The 14,744-nt window shown below is 37.0% G+C and overlaps 3 protein-coding genes across 3 annotated transcripts; 2 read left to right on the top strand and 1 right to left on the bottom strand.

The window, feature by feature from the left end:
• Positions 1-1,670: 1,670 nt before the first annotated feature.
• Positions 1,671-3,416, top strand: LOC112168486 (7-deoxyloganetin glucosyltransferase). The gene is made up of 2 exons (XM_024305605.2): positions 1,671-2,247; positions 2,332-3,416. Exons 1-2 carry the CDS (start codon positions 1,743-1,745, stop codon positions 3,267-3,269), a joined length of 1,443 nt encoding a protein of 480 aa, XP_024161373.1. The 5' UTR covers positions 1,671-1,742; the 3' UTR covers positions 3,270-3,416.
• A 649-nt stretch (positions 3,417-4,065) lies between these two features.
• LOC112203453 (protein Jade-1-like) lies at positions 4,066-5,360 on the bottom strand. The gene is given in 4 exon segments (XM_040505770.1): positions 4,066-4,401; positions 4,519-4,573; positions 4,575-5,166; positions 5,318-5,360. Coding segments are annotated over 4 exon segments (735 nt in total). The 3' UTR covers positions 4,066-4,356.
• A 5,340-nt stretch (positions 5,361-10,700) lies between these two features.
• Positions 10,701-12,654, top strand: LOC112168487 (7-deoxyloganetin glucosyltransferase). Its single transcript, XM_024305606.2, has 2 exons — positions 10,701-11,558; positions 11,643-12,654. The coding sequence occupies exons 1-2, from the start codon at positions 11,054-11,056 to the stop codon at positions 12,584-12,586; spliced, it is 1,449 nt and encodes a 482-aa protein (XP_024161374.2). The 5' UTR covers positions 10,701-11,053; the 3' UTR covers positions 12,587-12,654.
• Positions 12,655-14,744: the final 2,090 nt, after the last annotated feature.

The following is a 14,744-nucleotide window of genomic DNA, read 5'->3' on the forward strand; positions in this document are numbered from 1 at the left end:
TTTGTTTGTTACCTGGCAAGGTTTTTAGTGAGGCAACAATCAAAGTGCCATCACCAAGTTTGAGCGGCACAAGGGGGAGTGTTGAAGGAAGTCGACATCATGTGTGCCTCTTCAGACTACGGTGTAGTCTTAAAATTGTAATAGGAGAAGGTTCTAGATTTCCTAATTATGTTCGGATTCTATTACCTTTTATGTACTCTGTAAATCCATATATATAGGGCGCCTATTATCAATAATACTATTACAATTCTCTCTGTAATTCCATTTTTACCACAACAGTTGTATCATTTTCAATTGCATTGAGGTTTGTAGTTGGCTCAACAATCCACTACCTCCACTCTCTCTGCTACTATAAAGTGGTATATATAGTGGATTACGACTAAACTGTAATTAAACAATGTCACGTTATTATAGTAACAGTGATAGCACATGCAACATTAACAATCAAAATCGTTCTCGACCACAACTCTATCAAAACACCATCCTTGCATATTGATTTCAATAAAGACCACTTAACTTGTTTGATGGGAGACTTCAAGTTTCTCCAACAACAGAAAATTAACAGATCGTTGTATGAGTGTATGATGACATAGCAGGCTCGGAGAGAAAATTTGCTACCCATGCTTACATAGGTTTCATTTGATTGAAATTTTGCCGCGCTCTGCAACTTTGTTTCATGCTTAGACAACAGAACTACTAATCAATTGTACAAACTTGTGCATCTTGCACTAGGTACACCTAGTAGGATTTGTCAAATTTCATACAATATTTGTTCATACAACAGAGAAAAAAGGATTGTTGTGTAAGTAGTTCAAATTTCGTTTTGGTGAACTTGTTCTAGAAGGGAATTATGAGCTCAGAATGGAGGGAAATCAGCCTCCCATTTACACCATAGAAAATGTTTAATTTTGTTGTGCAATATTTTTATTAGAAGAAAGTTTTCAATTTGCTCCCTCTCTCTCTCTCTCTCATTTACCATTCTAACTTCCAGTTTGAACGAGAATTTCAAATTCATCGTCTTGACTGATCTTGATTAGACATGTCTTTGTACAATAAAATTTCTAAATTTCAAATTTGCTATGTATCTTTCCAATACAACAAATGAGACTTTTCAAATTCATCGGCTTGGTTGATTCATTTATCATTCTGAATATGATTCATCGTTTTAAAATTCTCATACGAATACAAAATTTTCAAATTCATCGTCTCATTTACTATTGTCCAAATTTCCTCATTCTAAAACATAATTCCAATTATGTGTTTAGTTGGTTAATTGACTAACTGGAATTATGCTTCTCTGACTTTTAAGTTACAATTTTATAGTTTGGTTCCAAATTTGCTACATATCTTTGATCTTTATGTGATCGAGTAACAGCTTTAAACCAAACAACATTAAGATCATGGTCCCAGTAGTCTTTCTCCCCCTCAAAATTTTTGGCTGCATGTACGTTTGGTAGAGTTGTGCATCAGGGTCAAATTATATGATCCCCGCTGCCGCATGCGATGATGTTAATCAATTGTATCAGGGACATACGATCCTCACATGGTAATGAATAATAATGCTGAATTAAAACGGCAATTTAATAATAAAAAATATATATATTAAAAAAAAAAACAAATATCACATACCAGTGCAGAAAAGAAAATGCCAGCTACCAGTATTGCCCTCCGCCCCTCCTATAAATAACCAGCATCTGTAAACAAGGATATACACATAGTTTTAGCAAACACAAGCATCTAAAATGGCTTCCGCTTATCATCATAAGCCTCATGCTGTTTGTATTCCAGTTCCAGCTCAAAGCCACATAAAGGCTATGCTTAAATTAACCAAAATCCTCCACCACAGAGGCTTTCACATTACCTTTGTCAACACAGAATTCAACCACAAGCGATTTCTTAAGTCTCGAGGACCCAACTCCCTCCATGGCTTACCTGATTTTCACTTTGAAGCCATCCCTGATGGCATTCCAGAATCAGGTGAAGATGCCACCCAAGATGGCACTTTGATTTTTGACTCCATCAGAAATCATCTCTTGGCTCCATTTCGTGACCTCCTGATAAAACTCAACAGTACTAGTCCTCCAGTGACTTGCATTGTTTCAGATGGTTTCATGTCCGCTTTTACTATAACAGCGGCAGAAGAACTTGGAATCCCTATTGCATTGTTTTACACTATTTCTGCTTGCAGCTTCATGGGATTGAGGAAATTCCGTACTTTGCTTGAGAAAGGGCTTGCACCACTTAAAGGTACTAAAATGATGATTGAAGGATTAGTTTCAATTTTATGGTTATTAACTTATTAATAAGCATCTTGTCTTTTGGGCTTTGTAGATGAGACTTGTGTGACAAACGGTTTTCTGGACAATGTTATAGAATGGATTCCAGAAAAGAAAGATATCCGTTTAAGGGATCTACCATCCTTTTGTCGAACTACAGATCCAGATGACATCATGTTCAAGACCTCTATGGAAGCAGTCGAAAACGCAAATAAAGCATCAGCTGTTGTTCTTCTCACATTTGATGCTTTGGAGAAAGATGTTTTGGAAGCTCTCTCCTCATCTATTTCTCCACCTGTTTATACAATTGGTCCTATCCAATTGCTATTAAATCAAATACCCGAAGACCCTTTGAAGCCTATGGGATACAGTCTTTGGAAGGAGGAAGCAGACTGTCTCCAATGGCTAAACTGCAAAGCACCGAACTCAATTGTTTATGTCAATTTTGGAAGTGTCACGGTTTTGACACCGGAACAGCTTCTCGAGTTTGGTTGGGGACTTGCAAATACCAAGCTCCCCTTCCTCTGGGTTATTAGGCCTGATTTGGTTGCTGGAAAATCAGCAATCTTGCCACCAGAGTTTGAAGCTGAAACCAAAGACAGAGGTCTAATAGCAAGTTGGTGCCCTCAAGAAGAAGTCCTAAACCATCCATCAGTTGGAGGGTTTTTAACACACAGCGGTTGGAATTCAACCATTGAGAGTGTCACAGCTGGAATGCCGATGCTGTGTTGGCCATTCTTTGCAGACCAGCAAACAAACAGTTACTACAGTTGCAACGAATGGGGAATTGGCATGGAGATCAACACTGATGTCAAGAGAGACAATGTGGAGAAGCTTGTAAAGGAGTTAATGGAGGGAGACAAGGGAAAGAAAATGAAAAGCAAGGCCTTGGAGTGGAAGAAACTAGCTGAAGAAGCCACTGCTCCGTATGGTTCGTCATCAACAAACTTGGACAATTTAGTGAGTCAAGTCCTATTAAGAAAGCGCATTTAATTTTAACTGTATTTCCTGTGTTTAATTAATTACAATGATGTACTTCGTCTCTCCCTATACATTAAAAATAGCTTGCTTACATTAACTTCAATGTTATCATTGGTTTTGTAATATTTTTATGGTTTATTGGTTTGGGTTTACTACTTACATCCAAAGAAACTTAAGTAGATCAAATATGCATCAAGCGGTTCCCCCAACCTTTAAGGTTTGGTTATGCGTCATGGTGACAGTTTAATGATTATAACAATCACACCAAGTACAATATTTATTCAATGATTGGTCAAAAATTGAACTAATCATGAACCATACGGAATTAAACTAGACAGGGACAGTGCTTCTCAAATTCCTAAACCAAATAAAATTAAAAGTACACCAAAAGAAGCTTCTCACAGACTTATACTACTTTATGAACTCATACCCAAAACAATTTCTTCACAAAAGATTCCATATAGAGGATTTATTTATTCATCTCAGAAATGTATTCACAAAGCTTATTCCCAAGTAATCAATCTCACGGAAAGTACCAAGCCAGAGGAATGCAATAATTGAAGTATAAGCTCAGTAACAGAAGTGAAGATCATATGTCTAATTATTTGGAGGACATATTAAAGACAGTGACATTGGTTGTGGCCTGTGGGTTTTTGTAGGTATCAAGTCTATCACTCAAATTGATAAAAGGAAGATTCAGCAGTTCTGAAGGCTTGCTTTATTGGATCATACTGACAAAAGCATTTCTCAACTTTATAAGGTATAGTAATGTCGATCATCCAACAGGACCAACACTTTTATATAAACATTCCAAATAATGCTCCAATAATATTAATCGCAGGAAGGGCATTCAAAACCAATGAACCCACTTGATGGGGAGAACAAATTCTTACTAGCTCAAAGCTGAAGTCACAACAGGAACCAAAAATATCAAAACACTGGTAACAAGGCAACACCTAACAGATATCTAAAAACTAAAGCAACCAGTAATTCCATAAAAACGAAAAACAATTATCAAACACTAACCAGCAGGTCCATGCATACCATCCCACAAAGATCTATAGTCAATCCATCACAATCTAACTAATACTTATGCACTTCAGTCTTTTCTAGCCACGATCTTGAACTTCCCAGATTCTTGTTGCTGCAAATAGAAATAAAACTCATTTAGCAAAACCCCATCAACACTTAATAACTAAACCAAGCTAAAATCTACTGCAAAAGCAGGAGAACAAGTAGTGATTACAAACAAAAAGTATACCTTTTCCCACAAATCAGTGTGGGTTCTGCAAAACCCAGCTATAAAATCACCCTTCCTTCCTTCCTTCCCTGTACTCTATGCAAAGATCCTCGTTGAAACCACAAGTCACATGGAACGCTAAAGGACATTTGATTTCCAAGCACTGAATAGCACACCCACTTGCACTCTTGCACACATAACACCTCTCTTTCCACCTCCCCTTGGGAACCTTTGAGCAATCAATCCCCTCTCGGCCTTCCGGGTCCTTAAAGAACACCTCAGGAACATAAAGCGCGCACACAATATGTGCCCACCGGCCATCTCCAGTTGGCCTTATTGCTCCACCTTTGCCAGGACACAGACAGCAAGAGAAAGACTCATCGGACTGTGAAGCCTCAGAAGAACCAGGGCATTGCGAGCAGAACCAATCCCCCTCTGGAATACCCTTTACAAAGGGATTGCCATAGCAGGTAGAATGAACCATCAGATCACACCCATCACAGAACACAATCGGATCCGACGGGTCTCCATCCGTACTCTTACAAACAGCACAAACAATCCCATCTTCATCCTCACACTCTTCCTCGCGGTCCGAATCTTCCGGGCTTTTCTCTGATGCATTTTCACAAACACTTCCCGTGCATTCTTCAAGTTTCTCCACCAAAGCCTCTTAACTCTTCCCCGAGATGCGGCTTGTACTCAATCGGGGACTAGACCCCGCGGAAGCGCCTACACCCTCTCCTAATGTGTTTATATACCAAGTCATTGCCCAAAACCACATTGGAGAAACATGTGCGTAGCATTGGTCTACAAAAATCACCTGATCCCTCACGATAGTAAAATCTAGCGGGAGATATTGGCATCAGGGTGAGGTTAGGTGAGGCGTGTTATATTCTTTTTCCTCTTTTCCTTTCGATCAAATTATTTTTACTCAAAATTTTTTTTTATTACTTGATAAAGTTTTAACGTGGTAACGTGAAAAGCATCATCGACATACGGACACTTTTGAAAGTCATAAGATGGAGTGTTGTAGTTAACTTAGTTTTGGTGTGACTAGTCCAAACAGAATTATAAATTCTTATGTGATTGGAAAAGTATATTTAGTCATAGATTTCCTATTAAAATAGATTTCCTATTAAAATTCTGAATAGGATTCCTTGTTGTATTAGATTTAAATTCTACGACTCTATGCTTCTCTTAAAAGTAAGTTACAGGGCTCTTATCAAATGTCTAAATTTGGCCTAATAAATGGCCACTTACTACATTAAAAGATTTGTGTGTCCACTTACCCTATTTATAAGTTAAAAAAAAAAAAAAATTTGGCCTCCAAATAATTAAAAAATCATTTGAGTCTTCGCTGGTCACCAGAGACTGTAGTCACGGGAATCCCGTTGCCAAAGGTCTCCAAATAGGTCGTCGGAGATCTTATGGGTCACTAGAGAGGTCGTTGGAGACTTCAATTACCCCCTAATAAAACCCAATAATTTTTATTGGGGGGCAATAAAGTTTTGTTAAATTTTATTGGGGAACAATAAAACCGGATGCGGGACTCTGGTTACCAGAGGTCCTCAAAGAGATCGTCAGAGATCTTATATGTCACCAGAGACTTTTATTATCCCCAATAAAACTCAATAAATTTTTATTGGGGGTAATAAAAGTTTGTTGAGTATTATTAGGGGGCAATAAAACCTGACATCAGACTCCGATCACTGGTCGCCGGAGGTCATTGGAAGTCTCCAAAGAGGTTGTTGAAGATCTTATAGGTCGCAGGAAACTTTTATTACCCTCCAATAAAACCCAATAGATTTTTATCTGATGACAATAAAAGTTTATTGGGGAGCAATAAAACCAGATGTCAGACTCCTGTCACCTGTCCGGAGGTCCTCCTAGAGGTCTCCGGAGACTTTATTACCCCCCAATAAAACCTAATAAATTTTTATTGGGTATTATTAGGCAGCAATAAACCAAACACCGGACTCTGGTCACCTAGATTACGGCGAAGTCTCCGATGAATTCTCTCTTTCTCTCTAAGTGATTAAAAAAAAATTAATTGGGTACTAGGGCAAAAAATATGTAATTTCTTGAGTTAAATGACAATCTTATAACATGTTTAGGTAAGTGGGTTTAATGTAGCTCAAATTTGGGTGAATTGATATTTTCCCCCCTTACAACTTTTTAGTATGGTTCCAAATTTGCTACATATCTTTTACCTTTATGTGATCGAGTAATAGCTTACAACCAAACCACATTAAGATCATGGTCCCGACTCAAGAGTAGTATTTCTTCACCTCAAAATTTATGGTTGTACGTTTGGCAGAGTTGTGCATCACTACTGCATGTGAAGATGTTAATCAATTGTATCAGGGACAGATGATCCCCACATAGTATTGATGTAATAATGCTGAGTTCATTCTACCATCAGGCGGCCAGTCTCTGGATTACGGCTAAGTCTTCGATAACTTCTCTCTCTCTCTAAGTGACAAAGAGAAAGGGGGAAAAATTGTCTCAAAAATAAATTTAAAAAAAAAAACTTAATTAGGTATTAGGGCAACAAATATATATATATATATATATATATAATTTATTGGGTAAGTGAGCAGTCTTATAAAATGTTTGGATAAGTGGGGTTAGTGTAGCTCAAATTTGGATAAAATTGACATTTTCCCTTATAACTTTATAGTATGGTTCCAAATTTGCTACGTATCTTTCATCTTTATGTGATCGAGTAACAGTTTACAACCAAACAGCATTAAGATCATGGTCCCGACTCCCAAGTAGTCTCTCTCCACCTCAAATTTTATGGTTGTACATTTGGTAGAGTTGTGCATCACTGCTGCATGTGATGATAATAATCAATTGTATCAGGGACATATGATCCCCACATAGTACTAAATAATAATGCTGAATTCATTATACTATCTAATGGCCGGTCACTGGATTACGGCGAAGTCTCCGATGATTTCTCTCTCTAAGTGACAAAAAAATCGAGAGGGCAAAATTGTCCCAAAAAAAAAAACTAATTTGGTATTAGGCCAAAACAATATGTAATTTATTGGGTAAGTGAGCAATCTTATAAGATGTTTGGGTAAGTGGGGTTAGTGTAGCTCAAATTTTGAAAATTGACATTTTCCCTTAAAGATGAAAGATATATACTTAGCAAATTTGGTTCGTATCTTTCATCTTTATGTGATCGACTAACAACTTACAACCAAACAACATTAAGTTCATGGTCTCGACTCCCGAGTAGTCTCTCTCCTCCTTAAAATTTGTGGCTATACATTTGGTAGAGTTGTGCATCACTGCTGCACATCACCAGTTGTACCAGGGACAAATGATTCCCACATAGCACCGAATAATAATGCTGAATTCATTCTACTATCTAAGATTGTACCTCGCCAAGATTGTACATCGCCACATCAAGGATTAAAATATTTGTGTATACATATCTATCAAAAATTTGAAAAAGAGAGATATTAGAAATATCGAGGATATTCCGGAAAATATATCTTTTTTGAAAGAGTCAATTTATTGGAATGACATATAAACACATATGAATGTCAACTTCATCTACATCCAAAAAAGAGACTCTAGGTGGTTAAAAAGTCCCTGACTGGTCTATGAAAGTGCAATTATCAGACCAAGACATATGTCTTATATAGTTTGAATTGTAGTAATAAACATGATAGTTATATATCTCTTTAGAGCTGCCGACTCTTGTCCCTATAAGGGGATAATAAAGATGAATCCAATAGTTTTGTTCTCTTTGTCTGAAACTTTAATATAATTGAGGCCAATTCAGTGGCAGAACTAAAAGGCTGTATTTGAGGGGGTCGAAAAATTGTGAAATATGTTTAACAAATTTTATTTTTATTTTTATAGAAAACAATTTAATGCAAAACATATTTAACATTTGTAAAGAAAGCTTTAATTTTTTGAGCTACGTACCAATGTATTCTTTCATAGCATCTACTCATGTCTTCTTTTTAGTTTTTCAAAAAGATTTATTAATAGGTTAAAGATATTGTACCACACAAGTGTTAAAAGTTACTAGGACCACCTCCGGCCTCTTAATAGTTCCGCCACTGGGCCAATCCCATATAATTGAGAAGAATGAAGTGAATGAGTTACTTTTTGAAATTATTTAATCAAGAATACTACTTATCCAGATTCGTCTTTAGGGAATTTCTCCTCACCTGAATTCCACTCCTCACTCGGATTTCCCTCGAAGGGAACGCTCCTCACCCAAATTTACTATGAGGGGATTTTTCCTCACCCATATTCTCCTTGAGGAGATTTCCCCTCACACAGATTTGCATTTAGAGAATTACTTCTCAGTTCTCACGTAGAATCACCTTGAAGGTATTTCTCTTCACCTAGATTCGCCTTGAAGTCTTAAAGAGATCTCTCTTCACACAGATTTGCATTTAGAGAATTACTGAGTTTTTTTCTACTTTTTGTTTTTTTTTTATTATCAAATTTTACATATATTTCTTCATTTTATTGGTGATATATCCCAAATATCTAATATATCGGGGATATTTGACGACGTCGGAGAAATTTCGCAGAAACAATAGAAAATAAGATATTTTCCCCCTAAGATATATCAGTTCCTCCAAAAAAGAAGATATCAGAAAATATATCGGAAATATCGCAGATATTTCAATCCTTGCGCCAATTCTATAAATTTTATAATCTCCATATTTATGCTACTTGAATGTCGTAATTAAAACGGCAATTTAATTAAAAATAAAATATATAAAAATAATATCACATTGCAGTGCAGAAAAAAAAAAAAAAAAACAATGCCAACTATCAGTATTGCTATCCTACATAACAAACGCAAAAAGATTCCTATAGATATCACATGCGATCTATTGTCTAGTAGTAGCTGGGTCTTCATCACTTGTTGTATAAATAGTCACTTACCGTGCATGAATACGTACACAAATTATTACCTTGATCTTCTCTTGTGAAATTTCTTCTTGGTATCAGAGGTTCAAGCGTAAGAGCATCAGCAATGGGGACCTATATTTGGGTCCAAACTCAAAATTTGAGTCCAAAGTGTAGGAATTGAGTTGCAGTGGGTCGGAAAAAATTGGACCTATATCTGCCGGAGACCCAAATTTGAGAGCAAATCTGATCTAGTCTTGGACCCAAAAAAATTTGTACCCAAATTAGTGGGACCCGCCACGTTGTGTTACTAATGCATGTGGCCTATGGGATCAGAAAATCCTGGGACCCACACTTTCTTTTAACCCAACAGCTCTTTCTGTGTTTAATTAAAGCCTTTAATTCAATCTAATGGCCAGAAATAGATTCCATTAATTATATATAAATTTATTTTACAGTTTTTTTTTGAGAAACGTAAAATATTGATTTTTACTTATAAAATAGCAGTTTTTCAACAGCTTTGTGATGAAATTTTTTTTTTTAATGTTGCAATGGTTATGTTTAGAAAAAAATTAATTACTTTTTTTTATATAAACTCATTTTACTTCACCATTTTTCTCACCCCACTTCACTTCTTCATTTTAGTTTTCATTTGCCTCTTTCATTCCTTACTCTCACTCTATTGTTCTTCAAAAAAAAAAAAAATCAAGTGTATTATTGTTTTTATTAGTGTTGGTTGTGTTATGTTTCTTTAAATAAAATAGGCGCAAGGACAGCCTCCTAGCTTGAGCGGGTTTCAGTTCTCGTTTTTTTTTTTATATTGTAATGAATAAATTTAATGAATGTTATGTTTAATGTTTGATGATTAACTTTTATTTATACTAATTTGTTAGGAATTTTTTTATCTTAATTTAAGTTATGTGTGTGTGTGTCTATATATATTATATATATATATATATATATATATATATTAAAACAAACATAAAGTAGAATACTCAAATATGAATCTGTTCCACAGTGGCAAGATTTGTGTTTTGGACCCAAATTTGAGTCTAAAAAAATGAGTCCAAAATATGGGTCCTAAAATAAGTCATGCACCACTGCAGCACCCAATAAAAGTAAGTCCTTTTGTACACTATTCAGATAGACTCAATTTATTATTCCATCTTATTTGGACCCTAATTTGAGTCCAAAAAAAGAGTCTCCACTTCTGATGCTCTAAGAGCCTCAGATCCTCATCATTTTCAGGTCGTTAGAACTATATCTGTTTTTTTCCACTCCCTTTTAGGGTTGAGGAATCTCCATCTCCACCTTCTTGATCATAAAAACCACTAACCTTTTCGTAGTTTTTATTCAGAGTTCCTAGATTTCGCTCTCACCCTCCCTCTATTCATCCCTTCTAAGCTTGAAATTCAGTCTTCACTACTACAGCGTAGTTCAACATCACAAAATCACAAGAATATCGTGCGAATGTCTGCAGCGTCCCTAAAGAATTATTTGGGTCCTTTTAGTCCCTACAAGAAAAGCACTATCAGTAACAGTACAGCAAGGACATTACCACACTCTTGCCATAACAACAGCAAAAGCAAGCTAGTAGCCCTCCCCATAAATAACCGGCATCCGTAAACAAGGATACACACAGTTTTGGCAAACACAAGCATCTAAAATGGCTTCTGCTTATCATCATAAGCCTCATGCTGTTTGTATTCCACTTCCAGCTCAAAGCCACATAAAGGCTATGCTTAAATTAACCAAAATCCTCCACCACAGAGGCTTTCACATTACCTTTGTCAACACAGAATTCAACCACAAGCGATTTCTTAAGTCTCGAGGACCCAACTCCCTCGCTGGCTTACCTGATTTTCACTTTGAAGCCATCCCTGATGGCATTCCAGAATCAGGTGAAGATGCCACCCAAGACGGCAATTTGATTTTTGACTCCGTCAGAAATCATCTCTTGGCTCCATTTCGTGACCTCCTAATAAAACTAAACGCTACTAGTCCTCCAGTGACTTGCATTGTTTCAGATGGTTTCATGTCCGCTTTTACTATAACAGCGGCAGAAGAACTTGGAATCCCTATTGCATTGTTCTACACTATTTCTGCTTGCAGCTTCATGGGATTCAGGAAATTCCGTACTTTGCTTGAGAAAGGGCTTGCACCACTTAAAGGTACTAAAATGATGATTGAAGGATTAGTTTCAATTTTATGGTTATTAACTTATTAATAAGCATCTTGTCTTTTGGGCTTTGTAGATGAGACCTGTGTGACAAATGGTTTTCTGGACAATGTTATAGAATGGATTCCAGAAAAGAAAGATATCCGTTTAAGGGATCTACCAACCTTTTGTCGAACTACAGATCCAGATGACATCCTCTTCAACACCACCATGGAAGCAGTCGAAAACGCAAATAAAGCTTCAGCTGTTGTTCTTCTCACATTTGATGCTTTGGAGAAAGATGTTTTGGAAGCTCTGACCTCATCTATTTCTCCACCTGTTTATACAATTGGTCCTCTCCAATTGCTTCTAAATCAAATACCAGAAGATCCTTTGAAGCCTATGGGATACAGTCTTTGGAAGGAGGAAACAGACTGTCTCCAATGGCTAAACCGCAAAGCACCGAACTCAATTGTCTATGTCAATTTTGGCAGTGTTGCGGTTTTGACTCCGGAACAACTTCTCGAGATTGGTTGGGGACTTGCAAATACCAAGCTCCCCTTCTTCTGGGTTATTAGGCCTGATTTGGTTGCTGGAAAATCGGCAATCCTGCCGCCAGAGTTTGAAGCTGAAACCAAAGACAGAGGTCTAATAGCAAGTTGGTGCCCTCAAGAAGAAATCCTAAACCATCCATCAGTTGGAGGGTTTTTAACACACTGCGGTTGGAATTCAACCATTGAGAGTGTTACAGCTGGAGTGCCGATGCTGTGTTGGCCAGTCTTTTCAGATCAGCAAACAAACAGTTACTACACTTGCAATGATTGGGGCATTGGGATGGAGATTACTAATGATGTCAAGAGAGACCATGTAGAGAAGATTGTCAAAGAATTAACGGAGGAAGACAAGGGTAAGAAGTTGAAAAACAGGGCATTGCAGTGGAAGAAACTAGCTGAAGAAGCCACTACTCCGCATGGTTCTTCATCAAAAAACTTGGACAATTTGGTAAATCAAGTCCTATTAAGAAAGCGCACATACTTTTAATCTTTGTTTCTTCTGTTTAATTAGCTATGTACTTGGCCTGTTCCAATATATTAAAAAATAAAAATACATTAACTTTAATATTATCATTGGTTTTGTTAGATCTATGGTTCAGTGTTTACTGCTTACATCCAAAGAACCTTACGTGATTCAAATACAAATGATATGCTTCAACGGGTTCCACCAACCTTTAAGGTTTGGTTATGCATCATGGTCACACAGTAATGATTATAATCAATCATTACCAGGTACAATATTAATTCAATGATTGGTCAAAAAATTGAAGAATGCCTAATTTTGAACTAATTAGCCTCTAGGAAGGGGCAGTGTTTCCCAAATTCCTAACCCAAATAAAATTATAAGTACACCAAAAGAAGCTTCTCACAAACTCACACTAGTGACACTACTACTCTGTGAACTCACACCCAAAACAATTTCTTCACAGAAGATTCCAGATCAGGATTTTATACAGCTGAAAAATGTATTCACAAAGCTTATTCCCAAGTATTCAATCTCACACTGAGTAGTGAGTACCAAGCCAGAGGAATGCAATGATTGAAGTATAAGCTCAGTACCAAAAGTGCAGATCACATGTCTAATTATTTGGGGGACATATTAAAAGACAGTGACGTTGGTTGTGAGTTTTGTGTAGGTCTCAAGTTCATTATAAAAGGAAGATTCAGCAGTTCTGGAGGCTTGCTTTATTGGATCATACTGACAAAAGCATTTCTCAACTTTATAAGGTACAGTAATGTTGATCATCCAACAGGACCAACACTAATAATTTCATGAATATAAACATTCCAAACAATGCTCCAATACTATAAATTACAGGAGGGGCAATCAAAACCTATGGACCCACTTGATGGGGAGAACAAATTCTTACTACATAAAGTGAAGTATCATTCAGGTCAGCTCAAAGCTGAAGTCACAACATGCAGGAACCAAAAATATCAAAACACTGGTAACAAGGCAACACCTAACAGATATCTAAAAACTAAAGCAACCAGTAATTCCATAAAAACGAAAAACAATTATCAAACACTAACCAGCAGGTCCACATACCATCCCACAAAGATCTATAGTTAATCCATCACAATCTAACTACTACTTATGCGCTTCAGTCTTTTCTAGCCACGATCTTGAACTTCCCAGATTCTTGTTGCTGCAAATAGAAACAAAACTCATTTAGCAAAACCCCATCAACACTTAATAACTAGACTAATCTAAAATCTACTGCCAAAGCAGGAGAACAAGTAGTGATTACAAACAAAAAGTATACCTTTTCCCACAAATCAATCCCCTCTTGGGAACCTTTGAGCAATCAATCCCCTCTCAGCCTTCCTAAAGCGCACACATGATATGTGCCCACCGGCCATCTCCAGTTGGCTTCATTGCTCCACCTTTGCCAGGACGGAGACAGCAAGAGAAGGACTCCGACGGGAATAGCATTGATAGCAGAACCAATCCCCCTCTGGAATAGCATTTACAAGGGGATTACCATAGCGGGTGGCATGAACAATCAGATCACACCCATCACAGAACACAATCGGATCCGACGGGTCTCCATCTGTACTCTTGCATTCAACACAAACAATCCCATCCTCACCGCCCGAATCTTCCGGGATTTTTTTCTGAGGCATTTTCACAAACACCTCCGGTGCATTCTTCAAGTTTCTCCACCAATACTCAAGATTCAAATCCAACTCGGAAACCAGCTACTGGGGACTAAGCCCGGCAGAAGCGCCTGCACCCTCTCCTAATGTGTTATATATACTAAGTCATCGCCCAAAACCACATTGGAGAAATATGTGCGTGGCATTGATCTACAAAAATCATATGATCTCTCACGATTGTAAAATCCAGCGGGAAACATTGGCATCATGGGGAGGTTAGATGTATATATGGTATTCTCGAAATGTGAGGCGTGTTGTACTCTTTTTCTTTTTTGTCTTTCGACCAACATTATTTTTATAGAGCCGTGACCACTTACCCAATTTCAGCATAAATATTACTTACTTGCTCTACTAAGAGTTTTGTTAACCCATTTACCCAATCTAACATCTTTTGACAATTTGGCCCTATTATTAAATTGAAACTGATTTTCTCTCTCCTCCCCCTTCTCACTGATATATATATATATATATATATATATATATAT

Source organism: Rosa chinensis, chromosome 5 (assembly GCF_002994745.2).
Source record: "Rosa chinensis cultivar Old Blush chromosome 5, RchiOBHm-V2, whole genome shotgun sequence".
NCBI classification, from domain to species: Eukaryota; Viridiplantae; Streptophyta; class Magnoliopsida; order Rosales; family Rosaceae; genus Rosa; species Rosa chinensis.

Bases quoted from the DNA above. Each gene is read 5' to 3' on its own strand.
- LOC112168486 (XM_024305605.2), top strand. From the start codon at position 1,743: ATGGCTTCCGCTTATCATCATAAGCCTCATGCTGTTTGTATTCCAGTT. The intron at 2,248-2,331 runs GTACTAAAATGA...TGGGCTTTGTAG, and splicing joins AGGGCTTGCACCACTTAAAG to ATGAGACTTGTGTGACAAAC.
- LOC112168487 (XM_024305606.2), top strand. From the start codon at position 11,054: ATGGCTTCTGCTTATCATCATAAGCCTCATGCTGTTTGTATTCCACTT. The intron at 11,559-11,642 runs GTACTAAAATGA...TGGGCTTTGTAG, and splicing joins AGGGCTTGCACCACTTAAAG to ATGAGACCTGTGTGACAAAT.